This window comes from Falco rusticolus, chromosome 5 (genome assembly GCF_015220075.1).
Source record: "Falco rusticolus isolate bFalRus1 chromosome 5, bFalRus1.pri, whole genome shotgun sequence".
Classification (NCBI taxonomy): Eukaryota; Metazoa; Chordata; class Aves; order Falconiformes; family Falconidae; genus Falco; species Falco rusticolus.
In genome coordinates, this window is record NC_051191.1 from 54841737 (window position 1) to 54859925 (window position 18189).

General features: G+C 36.6%; 1 protein-coding gene across 10 annotated transcripts in view; it reads left to right on the forward strand.

The window, feature by feature from the left end:
• The window catches only part of LOC119148959 (activating transcription factor 7 interacting protein), a 118034-nt gene that overhangs the window by 82193 nt on the left and 17652 nt on the right, over window positions 1-18189 (forward strand). For 7 of the 10 annotated variants that reach the window (XM_037389750.1, XM_037389755.1, XM_037389757.1 and 4 more), the window contains 3 exons: window positions 531-598; window positions 2052-2270; window positions 17021-17099. In XM_037389750.1, coding sequence (XP_037245647.1) covers window positions 531-598; window positions 2052-2270; window positions 17021-17099 — 366 coding nt within the window. The remainder of the gene's footprint in view (window positions 1-530; window positions 599-2051; window positions 2271-17020; window positions 17100-18189) is intronic. The other 3 variants (XM_037389758.1, XM_037389759.1, XM_037389756.1) reach the window with 2 other exon arrangements.

An 18189-nucleotide genomic window follows, 5' to 3' on the forward strand; every position in this document is an offset into this window, starting at 1 on the left:
AGCAACTTCTGTTTAAACTGCTAGTTTAGATATGTGACTGAGCTAATAAATATACTCAGTCTGTCTGGATAAATTCTCAGTTACGTATTTTGCAGTCTGTTTAACCATCCATTGTTCAGTCAATTCTTTGTACAAAAATGTTGAAAAATTTTAATATTTTTCAATTTAATACCTTGTCAGCTTACATAGGGAGGAGAGGTTGAAGTTACGCTTTGTCCTCAGATAGGCAAGTAAAGTGATCATAAAGTATTTTGAATACACTGTATTCTTTCAAGGAAGGGAACATACACTGCTTCTAGGCTGGAAAGTGCTGTTTTGGTTTTCTGTATTGTCTGTTCCCTCTGAAAAATTATAGTAATCAAGCTTTTGAATACTTACAATTGAAAATTAGGGCTGAAAAATGTTAAATGTGCCACATACTGAATGTCTAGTATCAAACAATTTCGAATATTGGCTCCAAATTTGTATAGTGGATAGCAGTATTAAGTACTGATTAGATACTGCAAATGAACAATTTCTTGACCCCTCAGAAAACCAGACAAGCAAGCCACCAACAGATACTTCGGCAAACAAGCGAACTGCTGAGGGAACAACACAGGTAGGTTGCTGATTTTTTTCTATATAAAATTCTAAAGTTACAATCCACAGGAGAAAAGTTCTTTACCTTTATTGCTCATAATGAAACAATTTTAGTTTCTTTTTTTGTGCCATCCTTTCTAGTTTCTGTCCATTTGTATTTTTCTTCTTCCTCTGATCCAGAGTATTACTTGAAGCATGAGCTTCTGATAGTCTTTTCAGAAGTTTTCTGATGGGGTTTGTGTAAGCAGATGTGTTAGTAATTCGGGAGCACCCTAAAAACTTGTCTGATAAAACAGAGCAAACGTACAAAAGAAAATTCTGCCCAGTTTTTGTCTGAAGGGCTCGAACTTAAAGCTGTACAAATATTTTGTAAATTATTGCAGTGCTCTCATTTCCACACTAATCCAGAAGTTAAGAAGTATTTGAGTTCTAATATTGCTTTGCCGTATGTCATAGAAAAAAGAAAAGGAAAAGAAACTTTCTACAGGAATAACTACTTCATGATAAAAGAGAACTTGCATTACTTCTGGATTGCTCTTCTAAAATTTGTTGCACTTGCTTTGAAATTAAACTATTTATAATTATTATAATAAATTTTCTTTCTGCGTACAGATATTTCACAAAGCACCTCATACTTACATTGCTGTTAACTGGCAGTCATTTTATTAAGGAGAATAAAACTAATTTCTTCTAGCCAAAATTTCCATATTTAATAGCGTTTCAAGGTACAGTTAAATCTGAATTGTATTTTAAAGCAAGAAGAAAACATACTGGACAAGATTCTGTCTTTCACCTGTCACGGAAATAGTCTGGTAAAGATAACCAGTATTGCAGAGTCTAAACTATGCTTCACTCTACCTATTTATTAAGGCATTTCATAAAGAATGGCCGTTTGGAACTTCATTTTTCAAAGATACCTGTGGATTATAGCTATTAAAACATTTGTCAGTACTTGATATATAGGAAATTCAGTACCAGAATGTATGACAGATGTACAGTTTTAAGATCTAATTTTCAGTATAGGATGCGTATTTTGGGATTTTTCTTCTTCGGTAGAGCCTGAAACCCGGAAAAGATTTTGGAAAAACATGATTGTGTGTGATAGCGGTACTTAGCAATGGAAGGTGAGCAAGGAGGAGGGAAATAAAAGACACATGATGCTTTCCGGTTTTCAGTCTTCTGTTACAGCATATGTTTCTAGGTTTGCTTTAAGTCAAATCAGTTAAAGCATGTGTAATGCCATGGTTAATAAAGAAGGACCTGATGCATTTTAATTGGCTAGTGAGGTATGGAATTGTCATGCCATATCATATGAAAAATCCAGTTAATGCCACCTGCTTTTTGTTATGTAAAATCCAAAATATTATGTATTACTCCGCACTTCACAGCTCTCAGATCAAAAAGTAGTTCGCTGTGTGCCGTATACCTGTGGCATATTTGATGGTACAACTTTGATCAATTGTTTCAAAAAGCAGTTGAAACAGGAAGAGACTTCATCAGAAAATAAAGAAGCAGTAGAAGCAGCACAGACGAATTTTAACTTCCCCGAGGATGTCCTTTTTGGCTTGGAGGAAGAGGAAGAGGATGCTAAGAGCATCAAAAACACCCACAAGCAGACTGGCTGGGCAGCTAACCTATTAAAACAATGGCTGGCCAAAAATGGCAAGGATCCTAGCTTTGAATTGGTCCCAGTAAGTGAACTCAATGATATCTTAAGAGAGTTTTATTATACAATAAGGAATCATGATGGGAATACCTACAGTGTGGCAAGCTACAAGTCCATGCGTGCTGGCTTAAACCGGCATCTCAAAATGCCACCTTATAATCGTCAGATTTGCTTAATGAAGGACAAAGAGTTTGCTAGTGCAAACATGGTATTTGTGAGCGTGCTGAAGATGCTACGCATGCAGGGAAAGGATGAGACTCACCACCATCCTCCTATAGCTGCTGAGGACTTACGTAAGATTAAACAGTCTGGTGTGCTGGGATTGCACAGTCCACTGGCGCTCGTCAACAAGGTGTGGTTTGATTTGCAGTTGCATTTTGCCAAACGAGGGAGGGAAATTTTAAGAGATCTGGCTCCAGATGCTTTTGTTGTTGAGAAGGACAAGAATGGGCGTCGATACGCTATGTTTAGGTATCCTGGCAAAGGAAAAAATGGAGAAGATCCTCATAAAATGGGTAAAATGTATGATATGCCAGGGGACCCAAACTGTCCTGTTTTATCCCTGGAGCTTTATTTGTCTAAGTTGCCTCCGGAGCCCCCTGCCTTTTACCTGCATCCTTTAAAGCTAACGTCAGAGCAAATGCAAGAACAGCCTGTCTGGTACAAAAGAGAACCGATGGGTGTGAACTACTTAGGTACCATGATGCCCAGGATAAGTGTGGCAGCCAGGCTCTCTCAACGATACACCAATCATTCTCTCCGAACTACCACCATCCAGCTACTGTGTGAAGCAGGACTGGGGCCTAGAGAAATAATGGCAGTGACAGGCCATCGCTCCGAGTCTGCTATTAGACACTACTGGGGAGCTGCAGAAGTACGCTACAGGGCTTGGTCAGATACAATGGAGAATAACACCCCCAATTACCTATATAGCAAGATCCCAAATGAAGTGATAAAAGAATCACTATCTGGTGCCTCCACCTCTTCTATAAACCATGTTGTTCTAGAACAAAGCAAAATTTTATTCCCTAAGAAATCTGTGGTGCCACCTGGCACTAATTGTGTGACTTTAGTCCCTGAGGGACACCCAGCTCTGAATTTCAAAAGCCCTGTCCCGGTGAACCACAGTTCCAAGGTGTTTATCCCCAAGAGCACGGCCAGTGGGAGCCTAACTGCCAGTCCCCTTCAAGGCTGTTGTAATGAACCTGTCTTTATAAAGCGTGTGATAAAACAGGAACCAATGACCTGATGCTTCTGTAATGGAACTGATTTCAAATGAATTGCTAAAATGGAAAAATTAACAGATTTGTTTTTTCACTTGGTCTACTAAGAAAATTTCTTAATGGTCTAGTTCAGCAAGAAGTATCCTGTTCACACTCCTGAAGTGAGCTATGGAACAGAAACTTAAACAGAGTAGGGCTTGGAGTTTGTATGACAGTGTGGCAGCTGGGACTCTCCAAGTGGCTGTGCAGAGCTATTTTAAAAAAAATTAAAGAAAGATATTGATTTCCACTTAGCTGAAGAGCTATGCTTTCTTCACTGAGTGCATGGCTTTTATATTTTGTGAAGAGTGTGTTTATTATAACATTCTGTGCCTGCTGGCACTAATGTAGCATCCTACAAATCAAATACTTGATTACTAAAGAGCACGGAGAAAGTAGAAGCTGAATGAAATACGCAGATACACTACAAATACATACATATGCATGAAAACACCTGGAATTGCTTGACTGCTGTCACCCTCTCTGTTCAAATTATTATCGGACCTACCAGAGAATTGTGCCTTTTTTTGTTTGGTTGTTTTTCTCAAACGTTCTTCTAAATTGATTCTTTCTGTGAGCTACAAATTTTTATTGCAGGTCTTTCCTTTTCCTATCTAATATTTCTGGCTAAGATTTTAGTCATTCTGTTCTCCAAAGGCACTAGTTGATACAAATTATATTAAAATCGGGATCTCCAGTTGTGCACGAAATGGGGAAAACGTTCTCAAAAGAGTTGAGGACAGGTTTGTTGCTTAAATGGCAAGTAATTAGAGTTGAAGTGTTGTCTCTGTATGTTCTTAGCTTGTGAGAGGATTTTTTTGTATTTCCTCTCACCTACCCTTTCCATTACATTTCACATTGTCTTTGCAGTATAGTCTTTGTCAGTATAGTATGATTCACAAGCAGCACATCCTGTTCTTCCACACCAAACCCGATCCGAATATTTTGAGCTTTAACTTCTTCAGATTAGTTCCCTGTAGTAAACTGATCCTATCACTACATTTTCCATAGGAGATTTTTACAGATCAGAATTTCTCAGGATAGTGGATGTGAATTTTGTCAGAGAAGTGAGGCTGTAGTTTTAAAGGTTCTTTAATGAAAAAAAAAAACCTAGTTTGTCTGCTATTCTGTGCCATAATTTTTGTCAGATTCTGACAAATCTAGTATCTTCCTGTAAGTAAAAATGGAAAACTGGTCATCAAATCACAAATTATGGTAGGTCCACTTTGGAAGAAGAAAGAGTGTAGTATTTAAACCTGTTTTCCATTATATTAATTGCAAAAAAATAAGAATGGCTTTGTCTTTTTGAAATCTGTGTGCATGTGTGTGTACACACATGTCCACACACACAGTTTGTCATACTAAGGACTTCACTGGAAGTGTTCATGTTGCTCAGCAGTGGACAAAATAGAGAAAAATCCCAGCTGAAATAAAAAGTGGATGGTGATAAACTCTTTAATTCTGTGGAGGACTTCCTTGCTGGGAAAGGCTTTCAAATAATGAATGAGATTTATCACTTTGTTATAGTCTGAACAGAGGACTTGATGCCTGAACTTTAGTTTTGATCTTGGCTGATAATGTTTACCTTTGTGGCCTTGGGTAGGTTATTCATACTTACTGCATCAATTTTCCAAAGTGTGAGACGAGCACAGTGTTCCATTTTTTGATGAATCATGTTAACGATTAAAAGGATTTGAAAGTGCTGTAATCATCGTACATATTGTGTTTACAGGTTTTTATTTGCTGATATGATGATTGAGGTAGTTGATCAGATAGAATTGTTAATATAAAAATTACTTCTGCACAATCCTGTAATTTCTTAGTTGCAGCATTAAATTACAACATTGATGACTACAGGAAGGAAATAATGGATCCAGGATTATCACTTTGTCAAGCCTAGAGTAAATCAAATGGAAATGGTAAAGAAAGTAATCCTTTCTAACAGCTATAAAGAAGAAAAATTGAAAAAAACAAAGGGCAGAAGTTCTCAAAATACAGGAGAACTATGCAGTAACTTATTCTAGGATATTTTAAAGTAATGTAGTTTTCCAAATTTCAGGATTTATAGAATTCAGAATTCAGCCAGACTGGCAAATTTAATTTCTCATTTGAAGAGATTTATTCCAAACTCCACAAAATATTCCCGTCTTCATCTCAGGTGATTGCTTGTTCAGGCATACTGGCATTGAATATTTATCCTGCAGAAACAAGAAAAGTATTTTGCCAGAAGATGATTCTATTTTGTTGCCTCTTGCTGCATATTTGGGACCAGAGCATGCCCTGCTGTGGTCCCAACTGCATCTAGGTGACTTAGTGCAATAGCATATTGCTAATTGTTTCATTCCTTAATGCAAATCTAGTTGGTGATTTAAATGGAAAAAAGGACTCTTTTGGCCAATCTGGGCATGTCCCTGATGCTTTTTAATTATCATTTGGCTTTTAACTTGAATTTCATTCTGTTGGCTCATGATAGGGTATTTTTGGCTTCTCATTTGTTAAATTCTAATTCTATTGGCACCATTTATACAATGTTCTCTTACAACCTTCACCTTCATTTTGAACCTGATACTTCAAAGCTACTGACTGCAGTATTACTACCTAATTATTTTTGTATGGGAGACATTTTTTTTTGAAAATGAGAAAAAAGCATTCCTGGTGTGGGCTGGAAGTGTTACTGCTTCACAGGAGCTGGAGTCAGTGTTCACTAAGCTTTCTGCTAATATCTGATTAATTGTAATCAATAGAACATATTTCTAACCTTCCAGAACCAAAAAATCTTTCTCCTGTTCCCACTCCCACCCAAAGTGTTAAATGACTCTTTCCTACACGTATTTTCTTTCTAGAAGTGCTGAAGCAGGCAAGCAGAATGGGTGTTTTGCTGCTTTTGTAAAGTCAGCTTTGGTTATGTGTACAGTAATATGGGGAGCAGGGGGTCTTTTTCCCTTTTTTTCCTCCTTTTTTTCTTTTTTTTTTTTATTTTTTAAACTGTGAAATAAGATTTCAAGTCAGTCCTGTTCATTGCAGTACACGTTATGCTGTATGAATATTATGAATTCTACCAAAATGGACATGAATTGGACTCCTTAGTGGCAGTATAAGCAGAGAACTTCAAACAGCAGGATAACTGAGTTTCTGAGTGTGGTTTTGTTTTTTTTTCCTCTTTCCACTATAGGTAAGGCATGTTGGTGAACCAGCAGGTTAAGTTGGTTAAACAGTTAAGACAAACTGTTTGTCTAAACTTCAATTTAGATTTAAGCTGTAAACTTAACACAAACTTGTTAATCATTTAAAATTCACTTGAAAAATCTGAATAAAACAAATACACTTTGAAAGAAATCTATCATCTGTCACTTTTGATTTTTCTGTTTAGATCTTTTCCTAAAATAGTCTATTTCAGTTGGGGAGAAAAAACCCAACCACCAGTACTTAGCCTTAACTAAGTCAACTAAACTAATTTTTTCATTAATCACTACCATACATTGATTAAATTCCATTTCTCTTGATGGAGATTACTCTGAAAACAGTGGGGAATGACTGGAACCTAATATAATACAACCATATGTTTAGCTTGGCATCTAATTTTCATAGTGAAGCTTTGATATTGGTGCTGTAAATCTAGAACTTGTATTTTCTGTGCTTTTTCCTGGTAAGTTTGGAAATCTCTGCTTTTACTTCAAGGAGTACCCTAATTACTTTTTATTTTTATGAAGTTGGCACAGTATCTTATGGTATGTTAATTATTTTTTTTATTCTTTTATTGCTATTTAAGTAATTCATCCCCACCATAAGGTACTGTGATCTACAGTGTGGGAGATCTAGAAGGGTAAATGTTTTATACTATGTGCACCTTCTCTGTGACCCTGAAGAGCTCCATTGTGCACGGTGTCAAGTAACTGAAGGCACTGGAAGATTGCTTTGAAACTTAATGTTGTCTTGGTTTTGTTGTGATTTTAGTCTGGTACATCTCTTGGGTTATCCTGAACTATACAGCTTCTAAATAGTTGTATATTGTTTAGATCAGTATACTCAAAGTTTTCAGTAAGCAGCTTGGACATATGATTTTGCTGTATGACTGCTTCTCCTTTTCCAGCCTTCCTCTGCTTCTTGCTCCAGAAGGAATGGCCACAGGGATGCAGGAGGGGACATCTTACTATGTTTGTGTTAGTCTCTCAACTTCAGCTTTTTTCTGCATACACAGAAATTTAAGGTTTATTATTCAATCCCAGTCATTTTACCAATAGCCATTCCAGTGCCTCGGGTCCTAGAATTGCATTTCTGAAGACATGACAAGGACTTTTAATGTGTTGGGGTAAATATTACTGTTACAGAGGCAAAGGTGTTTTTAATTATATAACAGATCTTTAGAATGGTTTTTAAGTATTTTATTATGAATCCCAGTTATAGATACAGGATCTATATATATTATATATGATATATAAATATAGCTATGGTATACCGAGAGACTCTATGAAAGCAATTTTTATTACGTTGTGACATAAAATAACTGAACACATTTGAATGGGGTTGGATGTGTTAAAAATGGCTGGCATAAAGTCAATCTGTTCAAGAGTGATTACATTATATTTACTAAAACACCAGGTCAGGTGAATAGTATTTTTTTCCCTGTTCCCCACTCCAGGTGCGCCTTATGCTCTTACAGAGTAAATCTTTTTTCAGTCTAAATTTCATCTGTGCATTTTGCCTTTTCAGCTAATACTAGTTTTTTTTAAAAAAAAAAAAGTAAATCCACCAGTGTTGTATCCATTTCTCATTTTCTGACATGCCTTGATTTGTTTGGTTGAACTACAGTTTAATTGAAGCTATTTTGCTGACTTGGAAATTCGTCTGGTAAAATGTTAATCAAGTACACTTATAACTCCTATCCCTTTGCTTTGTAATGTGTAATAAACTTTGTGACTGTCTGTTGGGAAACAATGTGAACAAAGTGGGTATGTCAGCCTACAATTTATAAGCAGCTATTAAGTCTATGTTGTTGAAGCATTCTTGATTAATATGTTTCCTTGCATTTCATGGTTTTGTCACTGAAAATAAACATGCATAATTATATATGTAAAATGGGCTACTTGATTTTTGTCTCTGACCCTGGGGTTATGTTTGTGCTGTTTAAAATGCAACTAGCTGTCATCCGTGAGGTGGAACCTTTGCCTGAGACTAATTGTAAATCTAAATTACAAAGATGTTAGCAGGAGGACAGTTGAAAAGATAAATTAAAAAATAATAATAATAATCTGAAGAATTCCCAACAGGACATCACATAGCTGAATTGGGTAGTTGTTGTAAGGAACAAAATTCAAGTGAATCCATTCTTGTATGACTTCTAAAGTGATTTGGCTGTCCCCGAGAGCTTATCTATGTTACCTAAACCACTTCCAGTTACTATGAGCAGCTTTCTGTAAGTAAATATACTTGTGTTTTGTAGGCTTCAATTTGTCATTTGGAGCAAAAAATTGGAAAGGAATACTAAAACAATCTAACTGATGATGTCATAACACCAGATGTGGATAATAGCTTTTAAAAGCGACATTAAACTAATTAGGAAAGGGATATAAATATATTTGCTGATTAATAAGGTGATCTTCCATCATCCAAGATGGACATCCCACATAATACTGTTGGGAAACTGTCAGTGGGCTTTGGGGAAACAAGGTATATGTCTCACCTTAAGAGTAAAAACCAGTAGATGTACATGTGTGTGCATGCATGTATGTATGTTTATTATATACCCTTTCAGCTGTTTGAGGAAAACCAAAATCACAGCAGTAGATAAATACTTCAGGCATTTTATCATGTTCCTTTATAGCTTTTAGTTGGAATTATGATTGGTGGAGCCTAAACACGAATCTCTTGATAGACTTCTGAATTTATGAATCTTACTAATAGGGGTAGCAGAGCCAATATCTACTCTTTGTACTAAAGTAATGAGAGGGTATATAATACATAGGGATTACTAAGACTGGTTATTCTTTTTTTTTCCCCATGCTTGTATTGTTCTTGTTCTGTAGGAAGTGTTGCACAGTACCAGTTAAGGATAAGTGGAACAGAGCAATCTTGTAAATGCAATACGTAAAATGTCTGTTAATAGTGTTTGAGTGTAATACAAGTATGCAATCACACAGTTAGCAAAACATATATTGCAGCCCTGTGAAATTTTGCTTGTGCAAACTATGATCTTGGTAAACCTCTAACTTTATTGCATTAATGTTTTCATTTTTATCATGGTAAGACATGGCAAATACATTTGGTACGTGTTCAAATAAATTTTCATGACAGCTTTTCAAGGCTGGGATAATTATTTCAATTCTGTGGGAGTTACTGCATTGGAAAAAAAATAACTGTTGAGGAGTGATAAGTCTGACATTAAGGCAGTTAATGACTGGAATATACTCAAAAATGTGTTTAAAAAAAATTTTTCCATAGCTGCTTAGACTGCTTGAAATTTGTAGTTCTGTGTATGGGTGACTAAAAACATAATATGGGCCTTATAATTATGCATACAAACACAATATCACTACCCTCCCCAAACACACCCCATTCCCAGAACATTTTTTTAACATTGCTTTCCATAATTTAAGATCAATTTTGCTATTATATAACGCCTTGGTGCGTCATGTATGATTGTGGTGGTGTGATCCTTCATGGACTGTCTGTTTTACAACCCCCAGAATTGTTTCTGTTTTGATACTGTAGAAACTGTTAATAATAAAATTGTCTGCACTGTGTCATTGTACCACACATGATCTTCAGAATTTTGATCTTTACTACCCAGGAATTAATTTTTATTTTGCACTGTATTTTTGTTGCATTTTCCCACACACACTTCATTTGTCACTTCTACATACTGAAATTTGCCTTTTTGAAAAGCAGGTGGCATTACAATGAATAGCATTGCTATCTCTATGTGATGAACTGAACCATGGCGTTATATAATACCAAAACCTTTTTTTTAATTGTATGTATTATATATGAATAGAGAAGAGCATACTCAGAACTTTCTCCAAAATACCGACATACACCTTTTGGTTTTTCATGTTGTAGAATACATGTGCGTGTTGGTGTATGTGTGCTGTTACACAAAATGATGTAACAGGTAACATTTGCTGTTCAGTTTGAGTTTTAGAGATTTCCTTCCCGATTTTGTTCAGTAGTTTGCCGTTGACATGTATATGCTGTGGTGATGTAACTACTACTTCCTGTGTGAAATTTCAAAATTTTAGTTACAGTGGGAGAGACCTCCTTTTCTCAACATGATGTCTACTGTATGTGCTTTGGCCTTTAAATTCAGTCTCTTTGCTTGTATTTGTTTTCCTCATGGAATTGGACTAGCTTTTTTTCCTCCCATCATCCCCAACCCTTTTTTCTTTCTTTTCAAAATTACAAATTATACATCAACCTAATCGCAGCAGTGCTGATCTGAAAACATTGCTTGATAGCAAAACTAAGATGATATTCTTTCTCTGCTACAGGGTGTTTTACAACAGTGTAAAATGGTCTCAGTGCATGGAAAAACATAAAAAGATAGTAGCTGGTCTCAATCTCCCTACTTTCCCAGAGGCAGACGAGTAAACTGCTTCAGAGTCACTTCAACACCAGAGACAGCTCTTTATTTTATTAAGAGGCTGATTCCTTTCTGGTTTTTCTTTTATTAATTTAATGTTGACTAGTGTGTAGAATAATTGTTAGATACTGAAGTCAGTGACATACGGGACATAATGACAGTCTTCCAAAAGAAGAAAGTTCATTCTTAATTATAAAGCCTTTACATTAGTTTTACTGCAAATCTTCACTGTGACTTCAGCTTCAGGTGACACTGTTCACTGTGTTTATGCACTTTTAACAAGTTCCAGGATTTTTATTACCTCTAAGAACTTTTTTCTATTACACTTCTTTTTTAAATTTCTCTAATACCCGTATGGCATTGGTTCTAGAAAGTCACTGTACCATTCTTTTCTTCCTCAAGGGAAAATGTATTATTGCTGATTGTTCCTAGCACTTCTTCCCATAAGTATATCTTACTTGTCAGTGCATCTATTTCTCAGCACTTTCTTTAATTGTTAAAAAGACTTTAGTGGTTGGGATTGGAAGAAAGCAGCTGTTATGTTGTTACAATATGTGCAGTAGAAAATGCATGAAATTCCGAGTATAGGTCATTTTTACCAATCTTTTGTAAAAAGCCCGGAACTGAAGCATAATTACTGTAATATGAATAGAGATTTTATGTACAAAAATCAAACAAAGTCTGTTTCTAGTAGTTTTCATGGTTAAAAAAAATCTGAAAATATTACTGAGAAGAATCAGTACTATATGTCACTTTTCAGCAAAAATGTTGCAACTACTAGAACACGCAGAAATACCAATTTCTAATACTAATTTAAGTGAGAAAAATGCACAAATATGAATAATTGCATCAAACATACTTTTCATTATTTTATCTTCCATATGCACTATAAAGCAGTTTACAGTCTGATTGATTAAGTGGTGTTTAGAAGATGTTATGACTTGGCCTCTGTTTCAGGACTTAGCAGGTTTCACTTCAGATATTTGAAAGGGATGAGGATTTACTTTTTTGATTTTGCCCCTGTTGTAGGATCTTTTAGTCACTGTTTTCACAAGTTACATGCTTGGCATTAAAGTATGTTTCCTTCACACTTGCCAAGTGAGATGCTTGCCTGGGGCATTTGGCATACAGACAGAGCCCAGGGATAGTTACATATTGGTAAATGTGGTAGGTGCAAACATTACTTTGCAAACTGAAGAAGCTGGGGCAGAGGGCCTGCAGTTTTTCTTCAAGATCTTTCAGGATTTTCTTTAAGAACAAACTTTTCAAAACAGATCAAGATTGTAAATGCAAACCATCTTCTCCTTGGCTGGCTGTTTGAGGAAAAATGTGCAGTGCCGGGTGAGAGTAGCAGAGCAGCATTACAGTACTTACACCATCCTTCCATATGTATGCTGGTGCCCATTTAGCTGTAATTTGCTTTTCCCCTGCTGCCTTTTTTCCTTCCCCTGCTTCCTGTTCCCACATTTGTTTCTGCTCTTAATCATACATTCCATTCTTCTTTCCCCTACTTCAGCTAGTGTTTTGCCTTTCAACACCAAGTTGGAATACATCTTCCAGAGCTGGATCTACATTAGATTTTAGTATGAAATGTCCAGTAACAGCACACATTGTTTTTATGCAGAACATATTAATTACAAATGGAAGTTCACCAACAAGATGAAGAATAAAGATGTGGCTGTATTAAAATTAGGAAGTCAGGAAAAGATGAAGTCTTGTATTTTTCTTGCTTTCTTCCTAAAAAATTTTTGTGTGTGTTTATCTTTAAAAGTGTGATATTTCAGAGCAGTATTTGGTAGGTTTAGGGGTTTTATTCCATTTTAAATATTTTTATTGTTGTTGCATTGTTTTGTGTTAAGGTTGTTACACTGCTGGCTGCTGTGTGAAAGCAGAGAAAGATGTGAAATAAGGCAGCTCAGGTACAGTTGTGGTTAACTAAATGGTTCAGTTCATGATGTTGCTCCTTCCAGGTTGCACAAAGTTACCTCATCAGCTATGGACAAAAGAGGTCCAAAATGGCAGTGTGAATGACAATATTTTGGAGGATTTCTGCTTACTTGGAATTTAAAGGCATATACGTTCAGATATGTGAGCAGTTAAGGAGGATGGAAAAGGGAGTTTGGCAGTTTGTATTTCTTTTAAATCTCAATATAAACTTTCTTCTGTTTGATTACGGGAATTACCTAGATGCTGTTGTAAATAATCAGATTTAAGTGCTACTTCTGCTCTTACTGGACACTGGTGCTCTGGTTCTGACAAATGATGAAAAGGTGGTTTTGGGGCTTACGGGGTTTTTTTGCAACTGTGATCTTTAAATAGAGATCCCTTTATATTGCTGTGGGTATTTTGTGTCTGTTCCAGCTTATATGATATTCTAAGGTGACTGAGTCTTCTGTTTCTCAGACTTGCTAGGCAATATGTGAATGAAATCGCCAGGCATGTTTTGGGTTCTCATTAAATGGTTTTATTTCAGTAGCGTGACTATGCTGATGAAAATGTTACGATTGCATCATCTTGCTCTTCAGCAGAGATCAGATGAAGCAGGTTCAGGCTGTTGGCTTCCTGTGTTTGGAGAAAGCTGAAAACTGATAGCAGATCAGAATGCCTTGACTTTGCTTTCCTCCGTTACCTGCTTCTGCCCAGATGCTTGCTGAAATCTGATATTAGGAGCTGAAAAACTTGTTCTTATATTTCAATTTTTGACATAAATGTGACTGTTGTTCATACATGACTGAAAGTCCAACGTCAGGCTTCCCTTTGCCTTTACCAGGGCTCAAGTCTTCTTAAGCTGGTTTCTAATTTTGCTCAGAGCAACACATCTGAATCTTCTCTTCTGATGTGTGACATGGCAATCTCCTCCTCAGAATCCCATTACCTTCTGTTTACAAAAGCAATAGCAGTTGTTTCTGTCTGGCCTTTCCTCAAACATAGCTCTGTTGTAAACTGTAGTTTTCACAAGTCCTTTGAAATACTCCTGAATTTCTGAATAACATAGTCATGATACTCAAAAGGAGTGTTTTTATTTTCTTTATGAGTTGGGCACAGGTTTTTCTGAAAACCATATATTACTTGCTTTTGGAAGGGATAATTCCAAATGGTTCCATTTGTAGGTCTTAACCATTCAGGTGGTCCAGAAACACCTGGGACTGGGAGATAAAGCTGCTGTCTCAAATCGCGGAGATGCTTAATTTCACCATGAGAAAGTAGTATGGACCAGTCTTCTAATACCTGATTCCCAGTTCTTCCTGAATCTTCTTTTCTTTCCTGGATTTCAGATACGTACAAGTACCTGAAAACTATGTGTCAACACCACAGGATATAGCAATGGATACTCCCCCTCCTGTTGAACGTAGGTGGATGCTCTGAATAGTCAAAATCCTGACCTTTATGGCAGGCATAATGAGCAGTCTGTTCTGTATGGGGGATACTCTACCTACACCACACACCCCTAGCTAGGAAACACAAGGTGCAGCGTTTTCAGTGTTTCCAGTTCCCTTAAAATTTTCCTGTACTCCTAAATTTCATTCAAGGGAGATGCATGGTTGGTGAACTAGGGGGATCTGGCTGGGTAGGCTGGGGAGTCAGGACTTCAGGGTGTGCTGTGTGTGGAGTACCACATCTTCTCGGACTAGCTGGAGTGTGTGCCCTGGAACCAGGACTGGGGGATGTACCACAGAGCACCACTCAAGACGCTGCCCTACAGATCTGCAACTTCTAGTGTGGGCTGTGGAAAGAACCTCACTACTTGCAGATAGTTCCTGTTGAGGAGATTGCTACCAGGGTTGTTTAGTAGAAAACATTGATTAGTGTGGCTAACTACAGGTTGGTCTTCACTCCTGAGAAGTGCAGGTATGAGACCTTGTTGGCTGATTTGATGTATCGTTTCATAGTTGCCTGTTTAACTCAAGATTTTGGCCTTCCAGGCACACCAAAGTAAAAAAATGCATGCAGTGACACTTGCTGACTTGGAAGTTCAATGAACTTTCTCAACTGGTGTAGTTAAGTAGGGATTCAAAACAGTTAGCTCTCATACAGAGTATTTTTCTAAGGATTTAGATGTCCCTGCAGAGGAAGAATTGAAAGGAAATTATACTCAGATTAATGTATTTTATAGTGGGGATAAATGAATAGCTTAGTGTTTTTTTCTTTTTCCAGTTCTTTATAAATCCCCCCCTCCATTTTTCAATCCGCTTTCTGCTGGCAGAGCGCACCATATTTCAAAATACACATTGTTGACTGGGAAGATTATCAAATTGGAATGATATTCCTCTTGACTTCATGCTAATCAAGTAATCATTGATTATTTGATTGGGCCTTTTATCTTAAGCTTCAAGTGGGTAAATCAGCTCATCATACTAAGAAAACTGAAGCTGGAAAGTTTTAAATAGAAATCGCTCAACAGAATTCCATGATTAACAAATCTGAAAGATGTTTCTCTGTATAGCAAAGATAGAGTCCTTATAGAGGTCTCTTCTATTGCCTGTGAACATAAGTAGTTAGATATTTCTTACTGAAATTGTGTATCATGTAGGTTAATAGCAGAATTTCATCAGTGGCAGCATCAGGACTTAAGGCAAGAAGAAATCAGGTTGTAATAATGCATAATGAGGATATCAGTCGTGTCAGGCATTCCACATTCAGTGACTGATAATTTGGAGACAGCTTTTGTTTGCATTTAGTAATCACGTATCTTTTTTTCTTCTCCTCAAAACCTTGCCTGTGTGAGAATTGTCTTTAGGACCTCCTTAAAGGCTTAGTTTTACCCAAATGAAAGGTCATAGAGCAGACAGTCTTAGTGCTTAGGCTTTTTGCATCTGTCCCCATGTGACTGCACAGAGAAACATGTAATCTTCCTAGGTTTTATCATATTGGCATTTGTACAAGGCATGTGGAGCTGGTAACTATTATGCTTTTTTCCATGTTAGTTGTTAAGAGATGTGATAATTAGATTGGCTTTCAACCTTTTATTTGTCCTAAGGAACCTGATTTACTCTAATCCATAAATTGGTAGCAGTTCAGTTCAACAATGAATTATCATCTCTTCTACAAAACCAGAAAAACCCTAATTTTTGCAGGAAGCTTAAGGAACTAGAAAGTGACATAATTCAGGATCTTTCTTCTGGAAAGTACATTTAAAAGCCCAGAAATATATAGGACCTCCCCCAGTATTTTTTCCATCACCTAAAGGAAAATGTTGGTCCCTCCAGTCTGAACAGCCAAGGGACAGCAGTTGATTCAGAAGATGTTTGATGGTACTCTAGGGGTGTTTTATAACATTTAGTCCTCTCAATAGCTTGAACGATCCCTATATCCTCTCTAAAGAGACGGTTACAAACATAGAATAATAGAATGCTAAAACTTATGATGAGGGATGACAATTCTTTGAAGAGCTAGAGAGTTTTTTGATGGCTTTTGATGACACGTTTTAGAAGGACACAGGTCCCAGTGTAGCTTGCTTTCTTCATTACTGTGAAGTCAGTTTCTTTATAGGCACTTAGGCCGAGCTGTCTCAAGATAAGTAATACTGTTGTCCTGGTGACTGTTCTGCCAAAAGGTTGTACTACTATAGAGGAAAGCACAGATTACAACCGGAATGAAATGTTAAGAGTCATGATTGAAAGATACTCTGTAACACCAAATTTTTACTTATTTACCTGTAAAATAACAATATGCTATGGGTCATCAGGTTTTTTTACTCCTTACAAAGCTAAAAGTAGTCTAATATTTGATACCGCAATACAGTCATTTGGTTATTGCCTCGTTTTCAAGTCCTGGGAAATTTGTCTGAAGTTTCCTCCTCCTGCTCATTTCATCGGTTCCTTTCTAATAAGTGTATCGGTTCTGAGACCTGTCCTTCTGAATGTTCAATTTGTACCCCTTTTCCACCTGTGTTCCCCTGGATTTGCTTTTGCAAAATGAAGGAGTTTTGTCTTTCAGAGCGGGAAGGTCACAGGAAGTGATTCAGGAGGTGTCATTGATCTTACACTGGATGAAGAGGATGATGGTTCTTCTCAAGGTAGGTGAAAAATACTTTGCTAGCTGCAGAGGTAATTGAGCTTCAAGTATTACTCATTCTGTGAATGACAGAAAGGAAAAAAATTCTGTTTCAGCTTAGTGTATTTTATTCTTTGGCGTTTCAGTTAACAGGATTGCTGTTAAAGAATTCTTATAGGCATTAAATAAAATTTATTATTAACTTGCTTTTTTACTGTAAAACAGTTTATTTAGATTTTTACCTTTCCCTTAATGTAGGCATTGTCGCTGTCTATGCGTAAATCTGTTAGGCTTGGGAAATAACTGGAAACATTTGAATTCTTTATTATATTTTGGAAAGTTCTTCTAGATGTATTTCACTTTTCTGTTTACTGATTAATTAAAGACCTTTTAATTTTACAGATGGTATTCAGGCAAGAGATTACTACAGCTTCTGATCCTTTGTTTAACTAAAAAAACCTTGTGTGCAAGCGTTTAAATACCAAATGCTGATCTGTTCTTTGCTTTAGGACTGTATGCCAAGATGAAATATAGTTGTGCTCTTGCATCCTTTGGCAGTTCAGATGCACTTCATCTTTTAAAAGAATACTTTTTTTTTTATACATCTTGTGTAAATGTGGGCAGGTCTTATTATAATTAGCATTGGTTTAACGAAGAATTACAGTATTTCAGAGAAGTAATGAGCCTGTACTTAAGACCATGTATTGCGCTGTCATCTTAACTGAAAATTTTATATTTCTTCTATTAAGAGATAAAATTTTAGTTCTGCATGGTTTCTAAATGCATGCCCCTGTGCTGCATTCTGAAGTCCAGTCACCAAGAAGTTTCATTCCTCTATAGAACCTCAGTAGCGCTCTCTAGCTAGTGCATTCATGTTCTACACATACATTTTTAATAGCTTCACTTGTTCTGCATTTGTATTACACAAATGTAGAAAAATCGTATTGGCATGTTGTAGCAGTTCTTTCAGTGAAGAAGAAATGTAATATTACCAGCAAAAGTAGGGGCTGCATGTGGTATACATGTATTAGAGACGCATGATGCAATTCAGGTAGCTGACAGTCCTGTTCTTTTGCCAGTAGAGGTTGTATGGTGGACACTGGATTGATCAT